The sequence below is a fragment of the Zootoca vivipara genome, chromosome 8 (assembly GCF_965207765.1).
Source record: "Zootoca vivipara chromosome 8, rZooViv2.hap1.1, whole genome shotgun sequence".
NCBI classification, from domain to species: Eukaryota; Metazoa; Chordata; class Lepidosauria; order Squamata; family Lacertidae; genus Zootoca; species Zootoca vivipara.
In genome coordinates, this window is record NC_142591.1 from 60,610,050 (window position 1) to 60,632,871 (window position 22,822).

General features: G+C 43.7%; 2 protein-coding genes across 4 annotated transcripts; one reads left to right on the forward strand and one right to left on the reverse strand.

Annotated features, from left to right (window-relative positions):
* Positions 1–1,973: 1,973 nt before the first annotated feature.
* Positions 1,974–17,916, forward strand: E2F5 (E2F transcription factor 5). Of its 2 annotated transcripts, none has more exons than XM_035125743.3 (9): positions 1,974–2,552; positions 7,698–7,807; positions 8,295–8,456; positions 9,298–9,341; positions 10,151–10,215; positions 11,247–11,508; positions 11,821–12,009; positions 14,268–14,312; positions 17,186–17,916. In XM_035125743.3, exons 1-9 carry the CDS (start codon positions 2,364–2,366, stop codon positions 17,293–17,295), a joined length of 1,176 nt encoding a protein of 391 aa, XP_034981634.2. In that variant the 5' UTR covers positions 1,974–2,363; the 3' UTR covers positions 17,296–17,916. The 2 variants fall into 2 exon arrangements, with proteins under 2 accessions (XP_034981634.2, XP_088531799.1); XM_088675673.1 differs by having other exon boundaries at positions 11,875–12,009.
* On the reverse strand, positions 15,114–22,133 carry RBIS (ribosomal biogenesis factor). Of its 2 annotated transcripts, none has more exons than XM_035125745.3 (5): positions 22,065–22,133; positions 20,425–20,541; positions 18,375–18,491; positions 17,970–18,047; positions 15,114–16,538 (listed from the first exon to the last, which is right to left on the reverse strand). In XM_035125745.3, the coding sequence occupies exons 2-4, from the start codon at positions 20,536–20,538 to the stop codon at positions 17,979–17,981; spliced, it is 300 nt and encodes a 99-aa protein (XP_034981636.3). In that variant the 5' UTR covers positions 20,539–20,541; positions 22,065–22,133; the 3' UTR covers positions 15,114–16,538; positions 17,970–17,978. The 2 variants fall into 2 exon arrangements, with proteins under 2 accessions (XP_034981636.3, XP_088531800.1); XM_088675674.1 differs by lacking the exon at positions 22,065–22,133 and adding an exon at positions 21,713–21,896.
* Positions 22,134–22,822: the final 689 nt, after the last annotated feature.

Sequence of the window (22,822 nt, forward strand, 5' to 3'; positions counted from 1 at the left end):
CAATGAAGGCTCACACAGTCACAACAGCAACCTGGTTGGGCGCTTGGCTGAGCAGCAGGAAAAGGGGGGTTCAAACCCCACCAAGCCTGGAGGGCAGAGCCGGATTTAAGTTTGATGAGGCCCTAGGCTACTGAAGGTAATGGGGCCCTTTATATGTCCAGCTGTCCTTTGTCAACAACAAAATGTCACTGTTTTTTTGTGTTGAATGTATGCTATATGGTAATTTATGGACCTAATAGGTATCTAGGGACCCAGGTGGCGCTGTGGGTTAAACCCAGTTCGAATCCCTGCGACGGGGTGAGCTCCCATTGCTCGGTCCCAGCTCCTGCCCACCTAGCAGTTCGAAAGCATGTCAAAGTGCAAGTAGATAAATAGGTACCGCTACAGCGGGAAGGTAAACGGTGTTTCCATGTGCTGCTCTGGTTTGCCAGAAGCAGCTTTTTCATGCTGGCCACATGACCTGGAAGCTGTACGCCGGCTCCCTCAGCCAATAATGCGAGATGAGTGCCGCAACCCCAGTTGGTCACGACTGGACCTAATGGTCAGGGGTCCCTTTACCTTTACCTTTAATAGGTATCTAAAAGCATTTGCACATAACAAAATATGTATTTTATCAAAGTAATTGTGAGGAGGAATTAAAGAACCTTTTAATGAGGGTGAAAGGGGAGAGTGCAAAATATGGTCTGAAGCTCAACATAAAAAAAAAACCAAGATCATGGCCACTGGTCCCATCATCTGGCAAATAGAATGGAAAGAAATGAAGGCAGTGAGAGATTTTACTTTCTTGGGTTCCATGATCACTGCAGATGATGACAGCAGTCAAGAAATTATAAGACGCCTGCTTCTTGGGAGAAAAGCAATGACAAACCTAGACAGCATCTTAAAAAGCAGAGACATCACCTTGCCAACAAAGGTCCGTATAGTTAAAGCTATGGTTTTCCCAGTAGTGATGTATGGAAGTGAGAGCTGGACCATCAAGAAGGCTGATCGCCGAAGAATTGATGCTTTTGAATTATGGTGCTGGAGGAGACTCTTGAGAGTCCCATGGACTGCAAGAAGATCAAACCTATCCATTCTGAAGGAAATCAGCCCTGAGTGCTCACTGGAAGGACAGATCATGAAGCTGAGGCTTCAATACTTTGGCCACCTCATGAGAAGAGAAGAATCCTTGGAAAAGACCCTGATGTTGGGAAAGATGGAGGGCACAAGGAGAAGGGGACGACAGAGGACAAGATGGTTGGACAGTGTCCTCGAAGCTACTAACATGAGTTTGACCAAACCGCGGGAGGCAGTGGAAGACAGGAGTGCCTGGCGTGCTCTGGTCCATGGGGTCACGAAGAGTCGGACGCGACTAAACAACAACAATTGTTGAACTGAAATACAAGAAGTATATTAATAGAGAATTGGGGAGGGGGGCAAGAGAGTGGAGCCCTAAGCTATAGCTTCTTTAGCTTATAGGGGTCAGCAAACTTTTTCAGCAGGGGGCCGGTCCACTGACCCTCAGCCCTTGTGTGGGGGGCGCACTATATTTTGAAAAAAATAATAATGAATTTCTATGCCCCACAAATAACCCAGAGATGCATTTTAAATAAAAGGACACATTGTACTCATGTAAAAACATGCTGATTCCTGGACCGTCCGCGGGCCGGATTTAGAAGGCAATTGGGGACCCCTGTAAACTCTCTACATAAATCCGGCATTGCTGGAGGGGAAAAGCGCCGCCGCTCACCACCTGCAGGGAGTTTCGCAACGGGAACCAAAGGAAAGCGACTGCTGGGACTCAAGCCACCACCTGCCTTGTTGCTTTAGAGTGCTTTCCGGGCGGAAAGACAGGAGGGCTTTATCTTGCTGGACTCTGGGCTGCTTAGCGCCGCCCCGGAAAAGTTCACTCCGGAGGAGTTGAGCCGCGCGGAATTCAAGCGCGCGCGCTTCCGTGCCTCGCGCAGAGCAACTTTGCGCGGAAAAGTCCCCAGAGAAACGAGTGAAAGCACCGCCTGGCACTTCGAAAGCGCCTTTTCCGCCCTCCCGGCCTTCGTTTCCCCCCGGGGGCGAGAGAGGGGGGGCGCAACCACCCCGCACTCTCTCCCCTCAGGCTCCACCTTCTCGGGAAAGGAGCAGCTGCCCCCTTTTCTCTCGCTCTTCCCTACACAAAACTTTGTCTCCCGGCAACTGCGCGGGTAGCGTCACTTCCTCTCCTTGCAGGCCAGCCGGCGGTGGGCGAGAAAAGGACGAGGGCTCGCTCCGTGTCTCTGCGGGTCCGCGCGGGGACCAGCCGGGCTCCCTTGCGGCCGGAGGAAGGGCAGCCCGGCGGGGGGGCACGGGGGGGACGCCGGAGAAGGGCCGGGGAGGTGGGGGGATGCAGCATGGCCGCGGTGGCGCTGCCCGAGTCGGTTTCCAGTAGCCATGGCGGCGGCGTGGGGAGCCTGGAAGGCGGTGCAGGCACCGGGGGCGCCAGCAACAGCAGCCGGCATGAGAAGAGCCTGGGGCTGCTCACCACCAAGTTCGTGTCCCTCCTGCAGGAGGCCAAGGACGGCGTGCTCGACCTGAAAGCGGTGAGGGGGAGATGGGGGGGGGGGCTTTCGGTCCAGGCGCTGCGGGTGGGATCCTGGCGCTGAGGGAGGAGGCATGTGCATGTGAGACACACACACACAACATGGGGTGGGGTGGCCCTTGATATTCTGAGGGGTCCAGCGAGAGGATTTCTGGATCTGGTGAGGGGAAAAGTTCCATGTTGGGGTAGCCACCTTTTTAATAAATCGCCCCTTTTCTGCAGGCTTTGGCGTATGTGGTTTTGCTTTTGCCCCCCTCCCCTGACGCGCTCTTTGCAACAACCCATAGCTGGGTTTAGCTTGCTTAGCGCTCGGTTGCTTCAAATTGATGCTCTGTGTTTCCTCCTAGTTGCCAGCGACTGAACACGCTTCTCGGTTGCCCCAACCTAGAATTATAAAGTTGGAAGAGATCACGAGGGTCATCTAGTCCAACCCCCTGCAATGCAGGAACCTTTTGACCAACGTGGATCTCGATTCCACGACCCTCAGATTAAGACTTCTCTAAAGGAGCTGTGGGCAGTATGAGTAGCCCTGCTCTTTTCTCCCACCCTCTCTTACCTCCACAGACAATTTAGGCTGAGAGAGCGACTGGCCTGAAGGTGCACAATAAGGTTTTTTGTGGCTGAGTAGGGATTTGAACCGTAGTCTAAGTCCAGTCCTGAAAACTGCTGCACTTGCTCATTCTACAGCTTGTCCCTTAAAAACTTGTATTTTCCCAGTATGTGCTCTTAATCCCATTGTGCACAGAAGCCTACTTATGTCGTGACAAGCTGGTGGAAATGTTGGGGACATGACCCTTCCTGCGTTCTTGGAACATGCGGAGGGTAACTCTGTATAGAGCACCCTCTCCCCTTTATATATCCTGGGAAAGGTTTTAAGTAGAAGAGTGTGTAACTTCTGAACTCTTATAGCATATCTGGATTGGAGAGAACGTATGGCTGGTGGGGCTTTTTAGGAGTTGGATTCATTGAGCTTGTTATTTAGGGTGAGTAGAAGAAACGGAGGTGTAGCTCAGCAGTAGAGTTCATTGGTATTGCATATTGAGGAACAATCAAAACCAGAAGGGCTATAGAGTGAATCCCTTGGAGAAGTGTGTCTTGAATCCTGCTTTCTTCTATAATCTAAGTGGGGAACTTGCAGAATCTTATGTGAAGTGGGTAGTCCTAACTATGGGAAGCCACTGTAATTTATACTGGCTTTACGTTAGACCAGCGTAAAGTTGTGCCAGATCCAGCCCCGTTTGGGAGCACGGCTACTGCCAACTGAGCTGGCCCAAGAGGGAAAACAAAATATATTTTGACTCACACCACCCATTTTGCCAGTGTAAGTTCTGCCAGGTTGCCAAGTCACGTGACTGAGCTGAACAGAGTTAGGATCCAGTTTAAGTATCTTCTGGCCAATCCCACCACCAGGAAGCCGGTTCTGGGGGACTTGCATTGGCCAAGCCACGTTGAGCAAGTTACCCCAGCATATCTTCGGCTGAGCCAGGGTTGGGGATATACGACATAGCCTGGCTGAGACTGAGATCTGCCGCATCTTTTCTCTCTCATCCCAATGAGATAATTACCGAATGTACAGGTGAAACTCGGAAAATTAGAATATCGTCGAAAAGTGCATTTATTTCAGTAATGCAACTTTTTATTTTTTTATTTTTATTTTTATTTTTACAAATGCTTTCTTTTGGAAATTCCACAGTAATAAAACAAATAGTTACAATAATACAAAAAAAACAAAAAAACATTGCTATTACATTTCATTAATTACATTTCATTTATAATTGACCCGTCTAACGATAAATAATTACAATTACAACAATTAAAGGCTTGACATATCTTGCTTTGCATGCCATGCATCCGTATCTCATATATTGGCTTCACCTTTTAAATTGTGTTACTGAAATATATGCACTTTTCGACGATATTGTAATTTTCCGAGTTTCACCTGTAATTTGTGTTTTTATATTGTGATTTTATCCTGTGACCCGCCCTGAGACCTGCAGGTATAGGACAGGGTACAAATTTAATCAATAATAATAACAATAATTGTGACAAAAAATGAAGCGCTTTTTTGGAGAGAGATTTTGAGGGTTTTTTTATTGAACCGCTAATAGAGGAGTCGTGATCATCTGGCACCAGACCTGGAATCGGACATGGGTTCAAATTCCTATTTAGTTATCCATTCCATTGACGGCTCATGGCAAACTGCCACCCATTTCTGTGAGAATAACAATGGTCTGTTTCCCAGAACTGTTGAGCAAATATACAAGGCAAAGATTGTAAAACATTTAAAACTGCTATTAAACTATTAGCAACCTCCTCCGAGGTGAGTTGCAATAAATTGTGTAGTTGCTCCAGAGTTCTGGTAAACCTGCTTATTTTATTTGTCACCTGTAATCAACTTAATTAAAAACACGACATCAGGTTCAACAACAACCCCCACCCCTATACACCTACAGAAACAGCAATATGTAAACTTATGCAGGCTTGCCCAGAAATAAGATCCAGCTAGTTCTTTTGCGCTTTTGTTCAAGTAAACCTGCCTAGGATCAACCTATTGGAATAATTTTGCTAGTAAAGTAGATTGGTTCTTTGCTCTTGCACTACGTATCAGCAGATATTCAGCTGACATTTATATTCAGCTGGGTAAAGTAAACATAACTATAATTACACTCCAACAAAGGGCAGATTCTTCATACACTTGCCCAAATAAAGTCCCTTTTTGCGTGACAGAATAGCATGCGTGTTCACCTTCTTCCATCGATCACTCAGCATAAAGGACATGTAACATGAGTGCTCCTCATATTTACCTAAAGGGATGGATCTAGTCTAAGTTAGATGTACTGAAGATTTCAGTGGGATTTAAATTTAGCTAACTTCATCTGAGCCAATGGAATGTACATGCCTTCCCCTTTAAAAGTGGGGATAGGGGAAGGGATATCTTACGTAGGGGTTTACATGTGTGCAAGATGAGGGGGTCTTGGGCATCCACTCTACCTTGGGGAAATGATCTTTGAGTGTACAAACTAGGTCTTATGTGCACATTAAGATTCCATCTTCCCTCCAATTAAAGCAGGAATGAGGAACGTTTTTCAACCTGAGGGCTGAATTTCCTTATGGGGAACATTGTGAAAGGGCTTGTGTCAGAAGTGCATGGACCAGAGGCAAAAGTGGGAAGAGCAATAAATGTGACTCTTAACTTTGTACAGTAGGTTACATTCCAACTATGCAAAAGTCTGGTTTCTCTGCACACATCCCTCCAGTGGAGCTGGACTGATGGAGAGTGGAATGTTAATTTTGTGGTTGTTGTTGTTGTTGTTTAGTCGTTTAGTCGTGTCCGACTCTTTGTGACCTCATGGACCAGAGCACGCCAGGCACTCCTGTCTTCCACTGCCTCCCGCAGTTTGGTCAAACTCATGTTAGTAGCTTCGAGAACACTGTCCAACCATCTCGTCCTCTGTCGTCCCCTTCTCCTTGTGCCCTCCATCTTTCCCAACATCAGGGTCTTTTCCAGGGAGTCTTCTCTTCTCATGAGGTGGCCAAAGTATTGGAGCCTCAGCTTCACGATCTGTCCTTCCAGTGAGCACTCAGGGCTGATTTCCTTCAGAATGGATAGGTTTGATCTTCTTGCAGTCCATGGGACTCTCAAGAGTCTCCTCCAGCACCATAATTCGATTGTGTCTTTAGTGTTGAATGATCAACTATAAGCATAGATTTGGAGAGGAAGGCTGTTGTAAACGGCCCTTAATTGGTGGTTAGGGGACGCGGGTGGCACTGTGGTCTAAACCACTGAGCCTCTTGGGCTTGCTGATCAGAAGGTCGGCAGTTCGAATCCGTGCGACAGTGGTGAGCTCCCGTTGCTCTGTCCCAGCTTCTGCCAACCTAGCAGTTCGAAAGCACACCAGTGCAAGTAGATAAATAGGTGCCGCTGTGGTGGGAAGGTAAATGGCATTTCCGTGTGCTCTGGCACTCGTCACAGTGTCCCGTTGCGCCAGAAGCAGTTTAGTCATGCTGGCCACATGACCCGAAAAGCTGTCTGTGGACAAACCCTGGCTCCCTCAGCCTGAAGAATGAGATGAGTACCACACTCCATAGTCGCCTTTGACTGTCAGGGGTCCTTTACCTTTACCTTAATTAATGGTTGTAGGTTGGATCAAAGTAACAACTTCTTCACTGGTATGGATGTGGATGAAAAAGCTACAGTTGAAAAACGTTTCTCATTGTTGCCAAAAAGTGTATATGTATATAACTGGATTAGGGGGTGAAGCAAAACGGGTCTTTCACAAAACAATACTTAAGTAAAATTTGTCTCTGGTGGAATATGAGCAGGGGGTAGAAGTTTCAGGCAGCTCGATCCTCAAAGAATTTACATTGGTAAGAGTCTTGGACCCATGCCAATGCAAAAATTTGAGGCTCAGAATTTAGGCTGCTAATCACGTTGGCTGTTACTCACAGGTTAAATTTTTATGCTATTGCTTTCAGCAACAGTTCAACAACATAAAGTATTCTAGAGCATACCTCTTAAGCATCCCTGTTTCCCCCCCATCTCATTACTACTTTTACTCAAAAGGTCCATGATTTCATTTGTTTGGTGGTGTTCGTTACTGAGATTCAATCTTAACCATTGCCATTATATTTTGGAATGATAGCAAACCTAAGCCCATACAGTAGTACTGTAACACTGTTCTTCCATAAATGACATTAAGAAGCCCATCTTCCTTTGCTATAATGAATTGTCATCCTACTCCCTTCCACAAATCTTGTTCCCATATTTTGAAATGAAATGGCAGATTATTCCTTTACATCCTGCTCAAGAAAAGCATGTTGTCTTTTCAGCCCCCCTTTCCATTTCCCTAGTTCTCATGCATGGCTAATTCTGAAAGAACTCATTCCCATGTGTGGAATTCTATGGACATGTTTTAAGGAGGTCATTTTTAAGGCATTTTGTTTGAAGGTTACTGTCCCTGTCCAAGAGTCAGAGAGGGTGGTCTAACGCATCTAATTGTGCATTTGTGACTGTGGCAGGTTGAAGATTTACCCTTTTAGGCTTGTGATTAATATTCTCTCGGAGGCTTGTACAGCTTCACTGAAGCTGTCTAATGAGCCTCCCCTTTTGCCCTTCATCTACATAAATTATTCTTTATCTTACCAGGCTGCCGACACACTTGCTGTAAGACAAAAAAGGCGGATTTACGACATCACCAATGTTTTGGAAGGGATAGATCTCATAGAAAAAAAGTCAAAAAACAGCATCCAGTGGAAGTAAGATAACTGAATTTTAATTTTCTTACATAGAAATACAGGCGGCTGTTTTCCTTCACAGGACGAGTGTTATCATTGTTAGGTATTTATGTAATGAAAGCAATGTATATATGTAATGAAAACAATGTATGTCAGCAATACCAGCTTTCATATTCTCTGCAGACACTAGTCTCCAGGCAGTTGTTTGTTAGGACCTAGAAGTATATTTTGCCACAAATGCAAACCCTTTCATTGGTGGTCAAGCAACAGAGGCTCCACAGTTCAGCAGAAAATCACACATGAAAACCCAAAAAAGAGATGGATTGTCTTTCTTGTGTGCAACCTTTGAAAGTCTCCCTACTCATATACAGAATCAAAATCCAATTGAAATTTAATTGATATTACACCATTTATAGAATTAAATTTTTTGCTGCTATTATATCTTTTCTACTTTTGCCTGTTTGTTACTCATTTATAGTAGCATTGAATTTTTTTGCTCTCTCTTAAGAGGTGTAGGTGCTGGTTGCAATACGAAGGAAGTCGTAGATAGACTAAGATACCTTGAAGCAGAAATTGAAGAATTGGAGCTAAAAGAAAAGGAGCTGGATCAGCAGAAACTGTGGTTACAGCAAAGCATAAAAAATGTTAAGGAAGATTCCACAAATAAATGATATCCTTTGAAACATGCTGTGTAATTCTTGCAAATGGAATTATTGCTGCTATGCCTTGGTGAAACACAGAAAATGGAGATGGAATAAGTGATGGGCATTTTCCTCAAATGGGAGTTTTGAAGGGTTTGACAACAGTTGATACTAATTTTCTGTCTGGCTATTCAAAATGAGTTGTGGGAACCTAGAACCGTAGTGGATTAATAGGGGAAGTGAAATGCAGATCGGGAGGCAAAATGGCATACATGTCCAACTTGTATTGGACAAAATTATATTGGTAGCTTAGCATTAGCTACCAGTTTGATCCCATTCAGTGTTTACATAGAAGTTTCATTGTGTTCACAGGTGCTGTTTCAAAAATGGAAAGCCTTCTCATACAAGGCAGTGCTTCATTTTTCATTTATTCCCCCACTGCTGCAGCCCTCTGTACTATGTTGCATCTTGTTCCAGATCGTCCCTCATCCTCAGAATCCTTTTTTGGGCAGCAGTGAATTGGGTGACTTGTCTGAACAGATTATTTTTTTCCATTCATGCAACAGCACCTTTGGACTCAGCCTAATGGGACTTGTTAATACCCAAGATATAAAGTGGGCAGAGGCTGTTTTTTGCTAAACAACTTAGAGCTGTTTTCTTACAATCCAATGGTATATAAATTTTGTTTAATAATTAAAATGAATGTGTTTTAAACTCTGCAATTTCAGTCATTACTCCAGGGTATGACAGGCAAAATACAGGTATTGAAACAGAACTACGGTACCTAACTAGCCGGGTAAATTTCCTAAAATGTACTTGAGAAGGTCAGCAGCATCATGTTATTTTGAAACTTTCCTTGACACAGACCACTTTTTCATACATCACTCATGAAGACATTTGTGACTGCTTCAACGGTAAGTTGTTGAGAAGTTTGACATGTTTGTTAAATGGTGTCAGGTCAGGAGAAAACCCTGTTGTGTTCACTATATGGTCCTCTTATCGGCTAGTGCAAAAAGTTCATCACATAGCATGTGTTTAAAATAGTGTTTGAGTTAGATTTCTGTTTTTCAGAACTGATTTTCAGAGGCAGGGATTCCAAAAGAAATCCTCATAACTCCTTAGCAGAAGACCAGTTCTTTCTCTTTCTGCTAGAGGTGAGGAGCCTGTGGCTTTCCAGATGCAAGTTTATAGGCCAGTAGCATCATCCCTAATTATTGGCCATGCTGGCTGTGGTTTATGAGAGTTGCAGTCTCACAACATCTGGAGAGCTGCATGTTCTCTGCTTCTGCTTTTTATGTAGATCTGGATTTCAGCTACAATCCTAAAACTCAAGAAAGTAAGCCCTGTATGAATATAGTGGCCCATGATTTCAGAGTAAATGTGCTAAAGCAAAGACAGCACCAGATTTTTGTGTGCGGTAGGACTCTGAAAATAAAGCTGGTAGAATATGGGGAAGTGAAATGGCCAGTTTAGGATCACTTAAGACTTTCTTCCATTAAAAACATGATTTCTCTTTATACAGTGTAGCCATCCTGTATTGTGGTTTTTTTCACCCTGAAATATAGCATATCTTATTTGATCATGTAAACCTCTGCAAGTATGCTGAATTTTATTTTGTATATTTATTCTGACATGCTTTCATGACCCATTGGCCTACCTGTATACTATCCAGGATTGAGTGTGCATGCATTCAGCTAACACTTGACAATTACTCCACAATCAGGGGATACACTACTAGCAATTCAGGCTCCTTCTGGCACACAGTTAGAAGTTCCTGTACCTCATGTGGTATGTATAAACAGCTCTTTTAATCTGTGTGGTTAGCAAATAATAATAATTTTTTAAAAAGGTTTTGGACCCAAGTAGTGTATATGTTCTAACTGGGACTTGTGCTTACAGAATAAATTTGCTAAATTAATAACATAAAATAGTATTATACCTAGTTTGTGTTCTAATCTGTTAAAAAAATTGTTTCATTGAAACATGCAGCATTCATCACTTCAACTATTAAATTACTGATAGTGATGCTGATAGTTATTTATGCTGAGCCTGAGGGAAACATATTAACACAGTAGGGGTTTGGGTTTTTTTTAGAATTTCCAGGAGGAAATACTTGCTCCACATTTTCAGTTTCAAGTTTCCTTTGCTGCTAGCAAAAGTCATACAAATTGCTTTTTGTCGCAGTTGGAAGGAGGAAATTGACCGCTATTCCAAATGATTGTTCACATCTTGATCCAAGAGAGAATTGAGTGGTACCATCTAAATTTCCAATGAACCCAGAACATTACCTTCTGAATGGTTTGAATTTGGCACTATTTGAACCCATGACTTTGCCTGCCCCTCACCTGATGTCATATGACACCAGGAGATGGATAGGTGGGTGTAGCTTGGCTCAAATGGCTTCATGCACCAAATGGGAAGCTCTGGCGGGCCTGGTTAAGCTCATGGGTCAGAGGTTTCACATCACTAGTATAAAGCAAAAGCATTACTACAGGCGGCAGCAACATTCGCTGAAATTTTGATTCAGTTCTGAGACAGGATGCGTGTTCAGTGTGCATGGTCGTTTCCAGACAATTAGCTTCCAAACAGTTTGACCATGTGAAGATACGTTGGGTTATGATGTAGATTAGAGGTGAGAGGGTATACTTGTGTAGTTGTTCTTTATGATTTCAACTTATCAACAAGCACATTCTCACCTGTTCAGTACACAGCTTTCACCTGCAGTTTTTTTTTTACTTCAGTCCAGTTACACTTAATTGCTAAGCCTACTGCCATAAAGGATGGTGGCTTTACCTTTTAACTTTGCTTCCTTTCTAAAGAGACAAAACAAATACCAGATCAATCTGAAGAGTCATTCGGGGCCCATCCATGTGCTGCTTATAAATAAAGAGTCCAGTTCCTCAAAGCCAGTGGTTTTTCCGGTACCACCTCCAGATGACCTCATGCAACCTCCATCTCAGTTGCCAGCTCCATTGATTTCCCCTAAACTGAATGTAGATCCCCAGAAGGTGGAGTCTAGAGATCCTCCTCAGCAGGGTCAATCCCTTCCACGGATACCACCAGTCACAGATATGTCAACAGGTAGCGATTTCCCCTTTTCTCAATTGGCAGAAAATTTAAAATATAAAAGGGGGGGTGAGCTAAGGATTTGTGGGTGGGAGACAATGCTTACATGTGACTGTTGACATGTAAGCAGCAAAATCCATGTATTAAGAATTAGTTAACATATTTTTGCTGTTCACATTATCATCACTAAAAGCAAGTGCATGCCAATATTAAAATATGAGCTTGTGGTAACAAAGAATTTGTGCCTGTATCAGAAATGTTTGTGTTCCAGTAATTTGCGTTGAATTAATATTGTTGATTTCTAATGTGAACTTTCCCACCCTGTAGACAACAGTTTGCAGGAGAGCCCGACTCCTGAAACTCTTTATGCTGGCATTCCAGATTCTGAGCTGTATAACAGCCTTATAACAGAAACTACACCTAGCTCAAATACCTGCCAGTCCTTCCTTCCGCTGGATGTAAATAGTATTCTGAAGCCAAATGCATTTGACATTGCAAAGATGGATGAGCCTGGAGGTAAATTACATACTTCGTTTGATTATAACTTTGAAGGGGGGGGGGGAGGACACTTGCTGGTGTCCTGAAGTGTAAAACAGGACTGTAGCCAGAATGACGACATTGAGCTGTGGACTTTTTTTACTGTCTTAACATTGGCTGTATTTCTAGGAGAGTATCTTTGCTTTTGTAGTTGTTTTGTGAAGCAGGTGTTCATGGGCAAATGGTTTTGATGGAAATGGTTAGGGATGGTAAGAGTTGTAATAAAAAGTATATGGAAGGCACCAGGTTGGGGGAAGGCTGATCAAGAGGATGACTGCAAGGATTACTGATAATGTAAAGCATTTTGAACAGAACTGTACATAAAAACTAAGCGTGTTTTATTATGAAAATACTATAAAGGAGTACTTGATTCGCTCCTACCGTGTTTCCCCTTTTTTAAGGCGTAGTCATAAAGTAAGCCATGGCAGCATTTTTAAGCAGTTGCGAAAGATAAGACATACCCCGAAAATAAGACATACCTCCATGCCGTGTATGAAAACTAACACCCTCCTTATGGCCACTACTGGCAGTAATTAGACTGAGATCCTATTTAAGTGACTGGATTTTAAAAGCGCGACCGCCGAGCGCACCAGCCAGCCAGCGGGGCCTGGAAGCGGCTGCTGTTGTACCGTAGTGGTGAGCGCGCGGAGCACCCGGCCGAGGAGGTCTGCCGCCCCGACGCCCGGAACCGGCTGCTGCAGAGCGGAGCGAAGCGACAGAGCCAGCAGTCTCGCCTCCGCCCAGCTAAGGAGGCCTGCCGCCCCGCCGCCCGGAACCGGCTGCTGCAGAGCGGAGCGCTCCGCAGCGCCAAGTGCTTGGAGCGCCCAGCAGCACCAGGCGGAGCGACAGAGCCAGTAGCCTCACCTCCGCCCGGCAGAGCGCTCAGCAGTTCAGAGCACCCGGCAGCGCCGGACGGAGTGCCAGAGCCAGCGGCCTTGCCTCTGCCCGGCCAAGGAGGAGGCTTGCCGTCCCGCTGCCCAGAACCAGCTGCTGGAGCGCGCGGAGCGCTCAGCAGCTCGGAGCACCCAGCAGAGCCCTTGCCCCTTTCTTCTTCCGTCAGGCCTGTCTTAAAAGGGGCGCAGCGGAGAAAACGCCTTTAAAGGGCGATCGGAGGGGGATGCGGTGGGAAGGTGGGAGCGCGCACCCGATGGGGGCTTTCTATTTCATTATTTAATAGGGTTGCCATATTTTGCAAAAGCAAAAAAGAGGACGCATTTGGCAACTCCTGTTTTTAATTATGGATCGCTATGACGACTCTGCCTGTGATAAAGAGGACGTGTCCTGGAAAAAATAGGAGACAGGGCAACCCTATTTATATCTATATTTGCTCCATTGGTTAGAGCATGGTGCTGATGATTCTTCATTGCAGAGGGTTGGACTAGATTATCCTTGGGGTTCCCTTCCAACTCTTCGATTCTATGATCATCTGGAGGGACACAGGTTTTCCCATCACCGATGGAGAAGACCTGTGAACCTGAAGACCTGAGAATATAGTACTGTACAGCTGGAAGGGGTCCCCCAAGGGCCATCCAGTCAAACCCCCTGCAATTATGCAGAAATCACAGCTAAAATAATCCCCATCAGATGGCAGTCACAGCTGGAGAAGCCTTGGCCGTCCAAACCTGGGTTTAAAAACCTCCCATGTAGGAGAGTCCAAGCTCAATAGCACCTCAGAGCGCTGAAATCTTTGTGCATACATTGTATTGTTCTAATACATACAACAGCCTTGTCAGGTAGGACAGAGCTCAGCAGCGCTGCGCGTAGCGCCCAGCAGCACCCTGAGCCAGCGGCCTGGCCCGGCCGAGGAGACCATAAGACACCCCACCAAAAATAAGCCACCCTGTGTTTTTTTAAGGAAAAAAGTTATAAGACGGTGTCTTAAAAAAGGGGAAACACGGTAGCTACTCCTTCAGTGTAGGCTAAACAGGGGTGGTGCATGATAGTTTACAAAATACAATTCATAACTGACCTGGCATTTTGTTTTGTAATTTTCTGAATCCTGTAACTTGAGAATCATGCCGAGTGTTAAGCCACTCTGTATTTCCATTTCACTAGAAATACCAAAGAGTAGACTACATGAAATATTAAAAGCCTATGGAAAATTTCAGGAGCCTTAAATACCTGTACCTAAAACGTTTACTTGACTAACTGCACATGCCAACTGGAAATATGAAAGCCTTGTAATTTGATCTTATTGTCTATGTGGATAGCCATGAATTTGCTTTTTGTGTTCATAGGAATAATTAACAGCGATATCATTGATGAGCTGATGTCCTCTGATGGTAAGTTTATGTTCTCATTGTCTCATCCTTCTTTACAAAGTATGATGTCTCTGCTTCACTAGTTAACAGTTCCCTGCAAATGCCAGCTCAACATCCCTTTGCTAGAGTTTTAGGTGGAAATGTACTTGAAGCAGTTAGATTTCATGATTTTTTTTACCCTGCTGAGTTTAGAGCAGGTGGGCATTCCGTGGCATTTTGCTGCTTGCAGTTAACAAAGCAAGTGAGTTTCCCTAACTTTAGTACGTATGCCCTCCTCCAATCTTTAATTACAAACAATGCTGGGACACTCCTTAGGAATGCAAGAAATATGTGAGCAAAGCCACACAAATTATCATTTTTATTTCCACTTGCCTGAGCAAAACTCCTAACAAATAAGGAAAGGGTCAAAGACTGCAGTTTGCTTTTTAAATGCTTTCTGCCCACAATTTTAACCAGAGCCCTCTTTAGGGTCCAAAGTGTATTTTATACTGTAGTTCCCACTTTCTTAAATATGTAGAGTCATCAACACAATCCAGTTTACTCAGAAGTAAGTCCTGCTGATGTCAATGGGGTTTACTTTCTGAAAAGTTTGCATAAGAGTGTAGCTTTAGATTGTGTTATTCATATGGCACATTCTAGAATAATTTGTTGGATGAGTAATATAGCATGTTGAGTGGCACTACTCAGCAGCACTAAGATTTCCATTATTTGAGTAAATAAGAGCAGCAAACAGCTGGGAGCTTAGCTCACTGAAAACACCAGGCAACCACCCATAGGCTCCAGATTTAAATACCAATTCCAGACTCCCAGGATTCATCAGGGTTAATTGAAACAGCATCCTTTTATTGCAGACTCTGAATGAGCAGATCACCCATTGTACAAACCTAATTGAGTGTGTTTTCATAATAATGGCATGGGAACCTATAGCTGACAGCCTTTCCCACTTGCAAATTGTTACCTGTGAATTACTGCAACATGCTGTTTGCAGAATTATTTAGCAGCTTACCCACCAGCCTTCAAAGGTCAGGATAGTATGCTTGAGTTCCTCACTTTTAGCCTGAGATAAATTATGACTTTCTCACAACCACCCAATAAATACATCAAAACCTGGTTTCCTACACTCTAAGAGTGTCATCTGTTCTGCAAGTTGGATCATCATAAATTGTTGCATGAGCAGTCTACAAACATGTACATTTGACATAGACTTTTACTCCTCCAGCTTTATATCTTGCTAGTAGTTTCCTCCTGTCCAAAGTTTCATACTTCACACATGGGATTGAATCCTGACTAACATAGGTTGAACTTGGGGCCTATTGGAATTAGGTAGGCTAAAATTTAACAAACTTAGTGGGGATTCAACCCATGATGGCCCTGTGCCAATACAGGAAGATGGCTGGACATGAATCTCAAAACTAAACTCACCAGGAGAATGTTCCTTATGAAATGCCTGAGCAGACTCTGCCTGAGGTCACATTCCAACACTAATAATTGCCAGTGGTGTATGAACTGCATTGCAAAATAAATCTTTGCTCTGCCAAATTGTGTACAAGGAGTCTGTACCAGCAGCATGCCTGGTCCAAAGCTTTCCCCACAAATTTCTCAAATGCCATATATAGTGTTTTTCCCTTTTGAATTTGCCCATGAATTAGGAGGATGTGGGGGCTTTCCACCACCAAATCAGCTTTAGGTTGTCCCACTATCCCCTATAATAATTAAGCTTCATTTTTGATTAAGTTTTCTCTCAAACATATTTCTGATCTTTAGCATCTAGATGAAATGGTTTTGCACTTCAGCTGTAAATATAAAAAAAATGTTCTCAGCGGTCCAACTATTCTTCATAGCCCTGCTATTATGCCACCCTGCTTCCGCAATCTTTTTTCCGAATGAAGCAAGCAAATTCAACAACTGCTTTCTTTGTAACCTTGTTGCATTCCATTAACAAGCCAACAAAGAATTTAATTTTATAACTGTGGTTGATACGCTTATTTAAAAATTGTTGCTTCACTTCAGTGCACTTGCTGTTTCAGAGTCCCACAATTTTAGACCACCTGTTCAGAAAAATGACTTTGCCCTGATCTATACGTGCACCATATGAATGGGAGTCTTCATCTTAAATAACTTGTGCGACATCTCTGTTGTTGCCTGAAGACCATCGCATCTCATGTCTCTTTGATTCCATCAGAGGCGTTCCAGTTGCTTTTTCCAAATTGTATAAGCTGGTTGTGAGCTGTCCCTTCCGCTTCATACCTGAGGGGGTGGGGAAAATACAATTTAACACTTCTCCATTTTCAGTACAGTAAATGTACTGGATGATAATATGTCATCCAATCCACATTTTTGCATTATATGTGTTTAAAGCTCATTTCATAGAACAACACTGCTAGTTCCTTATTCCTACCAAATTCCACAAGATAATGCACACAGTCGTTCTGCATGCCCCTACTAAGTGGACTTCACCAGAGGGTAATAAATTCCATTGCACAGTATTCACTTTTGCTGTGCTGACCCATCAAGATTTGAGTCGCTAAACAGACTTAACATAAAGACACATCCACATTTTGCGCTGCATGCTTTTACTAACAAAATGGGTATCCCTTCTACCAGTTCTTTGCCTTTCTACCCAGTACAGTCAAAGCTAGCATGAATTTCTATTTGTCATATGTGGAAAGCTGTACTGGAGCAGGATGTTTGCCAACCTCATTCTCAGCAGTCTTCCAGGATGTAGGATGAATGTGGCAGCAATGATAATGATTTTGGAGGCTGGGAGAATAATAATGCCAATTCAGAACTAGAAATCAGGATAGTTATGTATTCATTTGCAAAGGACTGGTACTGTAGCTGTGTGACACAAACTGTGCTTTAATTACCAGTAATATTTCTTTTCCCCTCTGCAGTTTTCCCCCTCTTACGGCTGTCTCCTACTCCTGGAGATGACTACAACTTCAACCTGGATGATAACGAAGGAGTCTGTGACCTCTTTGATGTGCAGATACTGAACTACTAGATTTGATGCAGCCAGATTGCCTCATCTACCTCTAACGATATAATATTGTAGACTTAATTTCATAACACAAGTATTTAAAATTATGAATGTAAAACATCTGTAGTTCACCAACACTGGGTGTGTACCTTTTCCCCTGTACTTCATTATTTTGATCAACTTATAAACTCAGTAAAACAGAAGCTTCATTTTACTGCAGTGCAGGGATTGGTGTTCCTAGAAATGTTACAGTAGCTTAATACAGTTACTTGAAAGCCCCAGTTCTTTTTATTTGTTCTTTAGGAACCAAAGTTTCATAAGCCCAACTCTGCTTCCTGTACAACTCCAGACTGCTGCATTTTATACACCTGGAAATCCTCTACAATCATTCCAAAATTCTGACCTTTTGTGTCTAAAACTCCCACTGCCAACTGTAGAATGAAGGGCATTAACTAGTTTATGCTACATTGTTTCAGTGAACACTTTTGTGGAGTGCCTTTTTAATTAGCACTTTATTTTGTTCTCTGTTTTTTACTTCTGACATTCCACATTCCTAGATTTAGGAAAGCACTATTTGTAGTTTGTATTAAAAGGGTGCCAATGCTTGTACATTAACAAGATTTTTAAAATAAAACTATACAAAGAGTTGCTTTTTGCCAATTTTTCGGGGGGGGGGGCAATATTGATGTAATACATACTATTTGGTACTACAATTGGGACAGCAAGTCAGCAGCAGCATCCACGTTGGCTGGTTCACCTTCCAGAGCTTTTGGAATCTGATGAGGGAAACACACATGCTCAGCGATTTGGGTCCAGTGTCCATGTTTAATTTAAGAATACACTTACAACCACCATCTCATTGAAAACTGAAGCCTAAATGCAGCATAGTAACACAACAAAATATAATAACAGATGCCAAATGAAAGAGTAAAAGGGGATATCTAGAGCCAAACATATAGGAACAGATTTCCATGCCAAAATCAAATGCAATAAATTAATATCACAAAGTTCCAAGTAACACAGTGGGTTTACATTCCCCTTATAACTCCAGTACATTGTGAAAAGAGGCTTGGCTTAATTTTTGTATAAGGCAAAGGAATTACCTGACAGCTCTTTGGAGAGTCTGATGAAATGGCTTTGGACAATTGTTTAACTTCTTTCTGTACTTCTGTAAATACCTTATTCACCATGTTAACCTTTTCATCGTTCACAATATTAATCTTTGGGGGAAAAGAAAACAAATTTTAGGCTTTTGTATTTCAAGATCAACCTAAAAGCATTTTCTGTGCAATAAGCTATAGAAACTCAATGTGTTGTGTTTTAAATTAACTTTGGAGGATATACATGACACTAAACTACAGTATACTGAGATTTCAAAAGTTCACCAAGGGAACCATTCTTACATAACGGTTCAGCTTGTTCATTAGGTTGAGGTAGGGCGAAGTCTTTCAAAAATATGCAAAAATAGAAATGCATCACTCACTTCCAAGAATCGGGCTTATAGATTTTAAACATGAGAAAATTACTACAGGCATTTCCAGACTGTTGCTGTTCTTGGGGCAATTCAATCCCATTCCAGCAGATTCAGGCTGTACTGTAAAATTAAAGCTGATTTGGAGCTCTGGTTAATAAAAACCCATGTTCCCAAAAGATCAGACTCTCAAGTGATGAGGAGTGACTGGAAAATGGGGGATTACATTCCATCAAAGCGTTATCTAATCTCTTCACAAACGAATCATTAAACAGCCAATGTCATCTAATCTCTCAGCAAATAAATCAGGATGAATGCTCATTAAACGGGTAATCTGGAAGTGACCTGTGTCTTTATTCAGCCAAGAAAAATTCATGAGTACAGCATGAGACTCTTAATCTCAGGGTTGTGGGTTCAAGCCCCATGATGGGCAAAAGATTCCTGCATTGCAGGGGGCTGGACAAGATTACCCTTTGGGTCACTTCCAGCACTACAATTCCAGCAGGTCAATTCTGTGTCCAGGGCAGCTGTCTATCAGCTCCATCTGGTACGCAGGCTGATACCCTACCTGCCTGCAGACTGTCTCGCCAGAGTGGTGCATGCTCTAGTTATCTCCCGCTTGGACTACTGCAATGCGCTCTACGTGGGGCTACCTTTGAAGGTGACTCGGAAACTACAACTAATCCAGAATGCGGCAGCGAGACTGGTGACTGGGAGCGGCCGCCGAGACCACATGTCTTGAAACATCTACATTGGTTCCCAGTACGTTTTCGAGCACAATTCAAAGTGTTGGTGCTGACCTTTAAAGCCCTAAATGGCCTCGGTCCAGTATACCTGAAGGAGCGTCTCCACCTCCATCATTCTGCCCGGACACTGAGGTCCAGCACAAAGGGCCTTCTGGCGGTTCCCTCGTTGCGAGAAGCCAAGTTGCAGGGAACTAGGCAGAGGGCCTTCTCGGTGGTGGCGCCTGCCCTGTGGAACGCCCTCCCAACAGATGTCAAAAAGGAAAACAACTACCAGACTTTTAGAAGACATCTGAAGGCAGCCCTGTTCAGGGAGGCTTTTAATGTTTAATAGATTATTGTGCTGTATTTTTCTGTTGGAAGCCACCCAGAGTGGGTGGGGAGACCCGGCCAGATGGGCGGGGTATAAATAAATTATTATTATTATTATTATTATTATTATTATTATTATTATTATTATTATTATATTAGTAGTAGTAGTAGTAGTAGTAGTATTGTTGTTGCCTTTACATGCATATGGAGGGAGAGCTGGGTCATATTTTCTGTCCTCACTAACCTCAAGTTGAAGTTATGGAGATGTTGGGTCAGCAGACACAATCCCCCCCCCCCAAATGCATTCATTTACCTTGGATTTGAAGTCAAGAATGGGACTAGTAGAATGTCCTGTACCTTCCATCACACTGCAATTGCATATGCCATCCTGTCTCAACTTTGGGTCTCAAGGTGTTGGACTACAACTCCCATTATCCCTAGTGAGAAGGGCAAGCGGTCAGGGATGATGGGAGTCGTAGTCCAACACCTGGGGACCCAAGGTTGAGAAAGAATGGCATATGACATAAACTAAGGTTGTTTCCATTTATCATGTGCAGCACATGTTGTTAAGATGTTCCTAATGAAAAATCCAAAACAATTATCAAGAAGGAATCTTCTAAAACTAACCTTTTTTAGATTTGTCGTCACGGGCTTTGCTTTCCTTTTAACCTTTGCAATTTTCTTGTTGGCCACATGGAATACATTCATCGGCTTCTGACTTTTTGCCTTGTTCTTGCCCATTGCCTAAAATATTGTTTTCAGGAGTTTAAATAATGTGTTTTGGCTGCTGTAGTAAGCAATAATACTTAAAAGCTAATTGAATCTTCGATGCAAATAAGGCTACAGTCTTACACACTTACCGTATGTGGGAAGAAGTCCCATTAAACTTAAAGCAACTGAGACTTGCATAAAATGAAGCTATAAACCCAAATGCCTCCCTATTCAAGTGCTAAGAAATGACACATAATAGCTACAATTCAACCCAGAATTCAAGTGCACACTTAAGTGTATTAAGATTGTAAGCAACAAGTTTAAAGGGCCAGCAGGGTGCAACCAGTAATCTGAACCAGCCAGTACAGCTTCATAGCAGAGCAAGAGACCACGTCTCCCCATACGAACCAACCCAGATTTTGCGATCATCATCTGAACTGGAGCCTAGCAACATCTGGAGAACCAGGGTCGCACCCATCCCTTCTATAACGGGGCACTATAAGAAAAAGGAGTTACAGTATATCCTCTCCAGAACTGTGTGCCCTTTCCCACACACAGCCATAAAATGTCCAGTTGCATTGGCAGTCCTCTAGCACAGCCTTTTCCAACCTTGAGTCCCCAACCTACAATTCCCATCAGCCCCAGCCAGCATGCCCAATGGTCAGAGATCTTGGGAACGGTAGTCCAACATCTGAGATACTACAACACACCAAGGGAAATAGGGCTGCATAAGGGAGAAGAAGAAAATCTCCCCTATAAGGGTTCCGGGCTGGTTGCAGCTGTAAACAGGAGCACTCCTCTTAGGCCCTGAGGATACACTGCAACATTACATTGACAAGGAGAGTCTGATGGGTTGGGCCAAAGGCCCATCCAGTCCAGCAGACTGTTATCCTAGAGGCCGCGCAGATGTCCTCAGGAAAACCTCAAACAGGACCAGCAGGACCAGATTTACGTATAAACTAAACAAGCTATTGCTTAGGGCCCCACTCTCTTGCCCCCCCCCCAAATTTCACTATTAATATATTTCCTCTTAATTGTATTTCAGTTCAACAATTACTTTGATAAAATACATGTTTTGTTATGTGCAAATGGCTTTAGATACCTATTAGGTCCATAAATTACCATATAGCATATATTCAACACAAAAAACAGCGGCAATTTGTTGTTGACAAAGGACAGCTGGACATATAAAGGGCCCCATTACCTTCAGTAGCTCAGGGCCTCATCAAACCTAAACCCGGTCCTGAGCAGGACCCGGTGAGCGCAAGAGCCCCTCTCCCCCTCCTCCGGTTCCCAGCCCTTGGCATTTAGGCGCATTGCTGCTTCCGACCTCGAAGGGAGAGCACAGCCATCGTGGGTAAGGAGCCATTAAGAGCGTCGCCCTCCACAAATTTGCCCAACAAAACTTGATGGCCATCACTGCGGGGGGCAGAGTTCCGCAGTTGCACTCTGCGCCGCTTATATATCTCGCTTACAGGAGGGTAAAACGCGGGTACAACCTGAAGTCAGAGCCCACACCTCCATTCCCCCCCCCCCGGCTCTTCCCACGGCTTTACCTTCTTTGCACGCACAGCCAAACGCCTTGCAAACTCGTCCGGCTTCCTGGCTCTGCCCTTGCCTACTGCAGCACGTGTGGCTGCGCCGGCTTCTGACGTCATCAGAAAGCGACAGCTACATGCCCGTGCCAGAAGCTGAGTGTCTGCGGAGAGCTCCCCTGGGTGGTGCAATCTTTGCCTGTGCTCGCGTGGAGGAAACTTGCAGGGTGTGGGTGTGGGTGCTGCGGATTTGATTAGATCTTATTAGTCACTAACTTCGGTTTCCACCTGATTTTACATTACATATACACACAGTCAGCATTCCCTGCCCATTGAGCAAATTCAGTCTTCATGGGGTTGTTTTGGCGGTTCCTAAATGGGGATTCGTTTGGTATTTTGAGTATTTTCGCGAGGGCTCCCTCAAGCCAGCTGACACCACTCTCTTGTGGCTTTCACTGCATAAGCAGCAACACTCCGTGTCTGAACACTGGAAGTAGAGGCTTATTATGCTTGACAAATAAGGGTAGGAAGCTGTATATTTTGCAGACGATCACATATTTTGGGAATCTCAGTTTTAAAATGGCTTTGTTGGGGCAAACTTGCCTAGGCGCTTCGGAAAACATAACCCAAATTGCAATATCAGCACCAAACTGAAGGTGGCAATGCGCTCTTATATTTAATATATTTAAAAACACGATGAAAGTTGCTGGATCACATTAAAGCACATGTGAAGCACATTTCCACCTCACCCAAAGAATTCTGGGCTCTGTAGTTTACTC

What these genes read in the sequence shown, in the direction of transcription:
- E2F5 (XM_035125743.3), top strand. Translation starts at nt 2,364, where the DNA reads ATGGCCGCGGTGGCGCTGCCCGAGTCGGTTTCCAGTAGCCATGGCGGC. An exon ending in AGTCACAGATATGTCAACAG is followed by an intron (nt 11,509 to 11,820) that starts GTAGCGATTTCC and finishes CCCACCCTGTAG; the next exon opens with ACAACAGTTTGCAGGAGAGC. An exon ending in TGAGCTGATGTCCTCTGATG is followed by an intron (nt 14,313 to 17,185) that starts GTAAGTTTATGT and finishes TCCCCTCTGCAG; the next exon opens with TTTTCCCCCTCTTACGGCTG.
- RBIS (XM_035125745.3), bottom strand. Translation starts at nt 20,538, where the DNA reads ATGGGCAAGAACAAGGCAAAAAGTCAGAAGCCGATGAATGTATTCCAT. An exon ending in TGACGACAAATCTAAAAAAG is followed by an intron (nt 18,492 to 20,424) that starts GTTAGTTTTAGA and finishes TTTCCCCCAAAG; the next exon opens with ATTAATATTGTGAACGATGA. An exon ending in ACTCTCCAAAGAGCTGTCAG is followed by an intron (nt 18,048 to 18,374) that starts GTAATTCCTTTG and finishes TTCCCTCATCAG; the next exon opens with ATTCCAAAAGCTCTGGAAGG.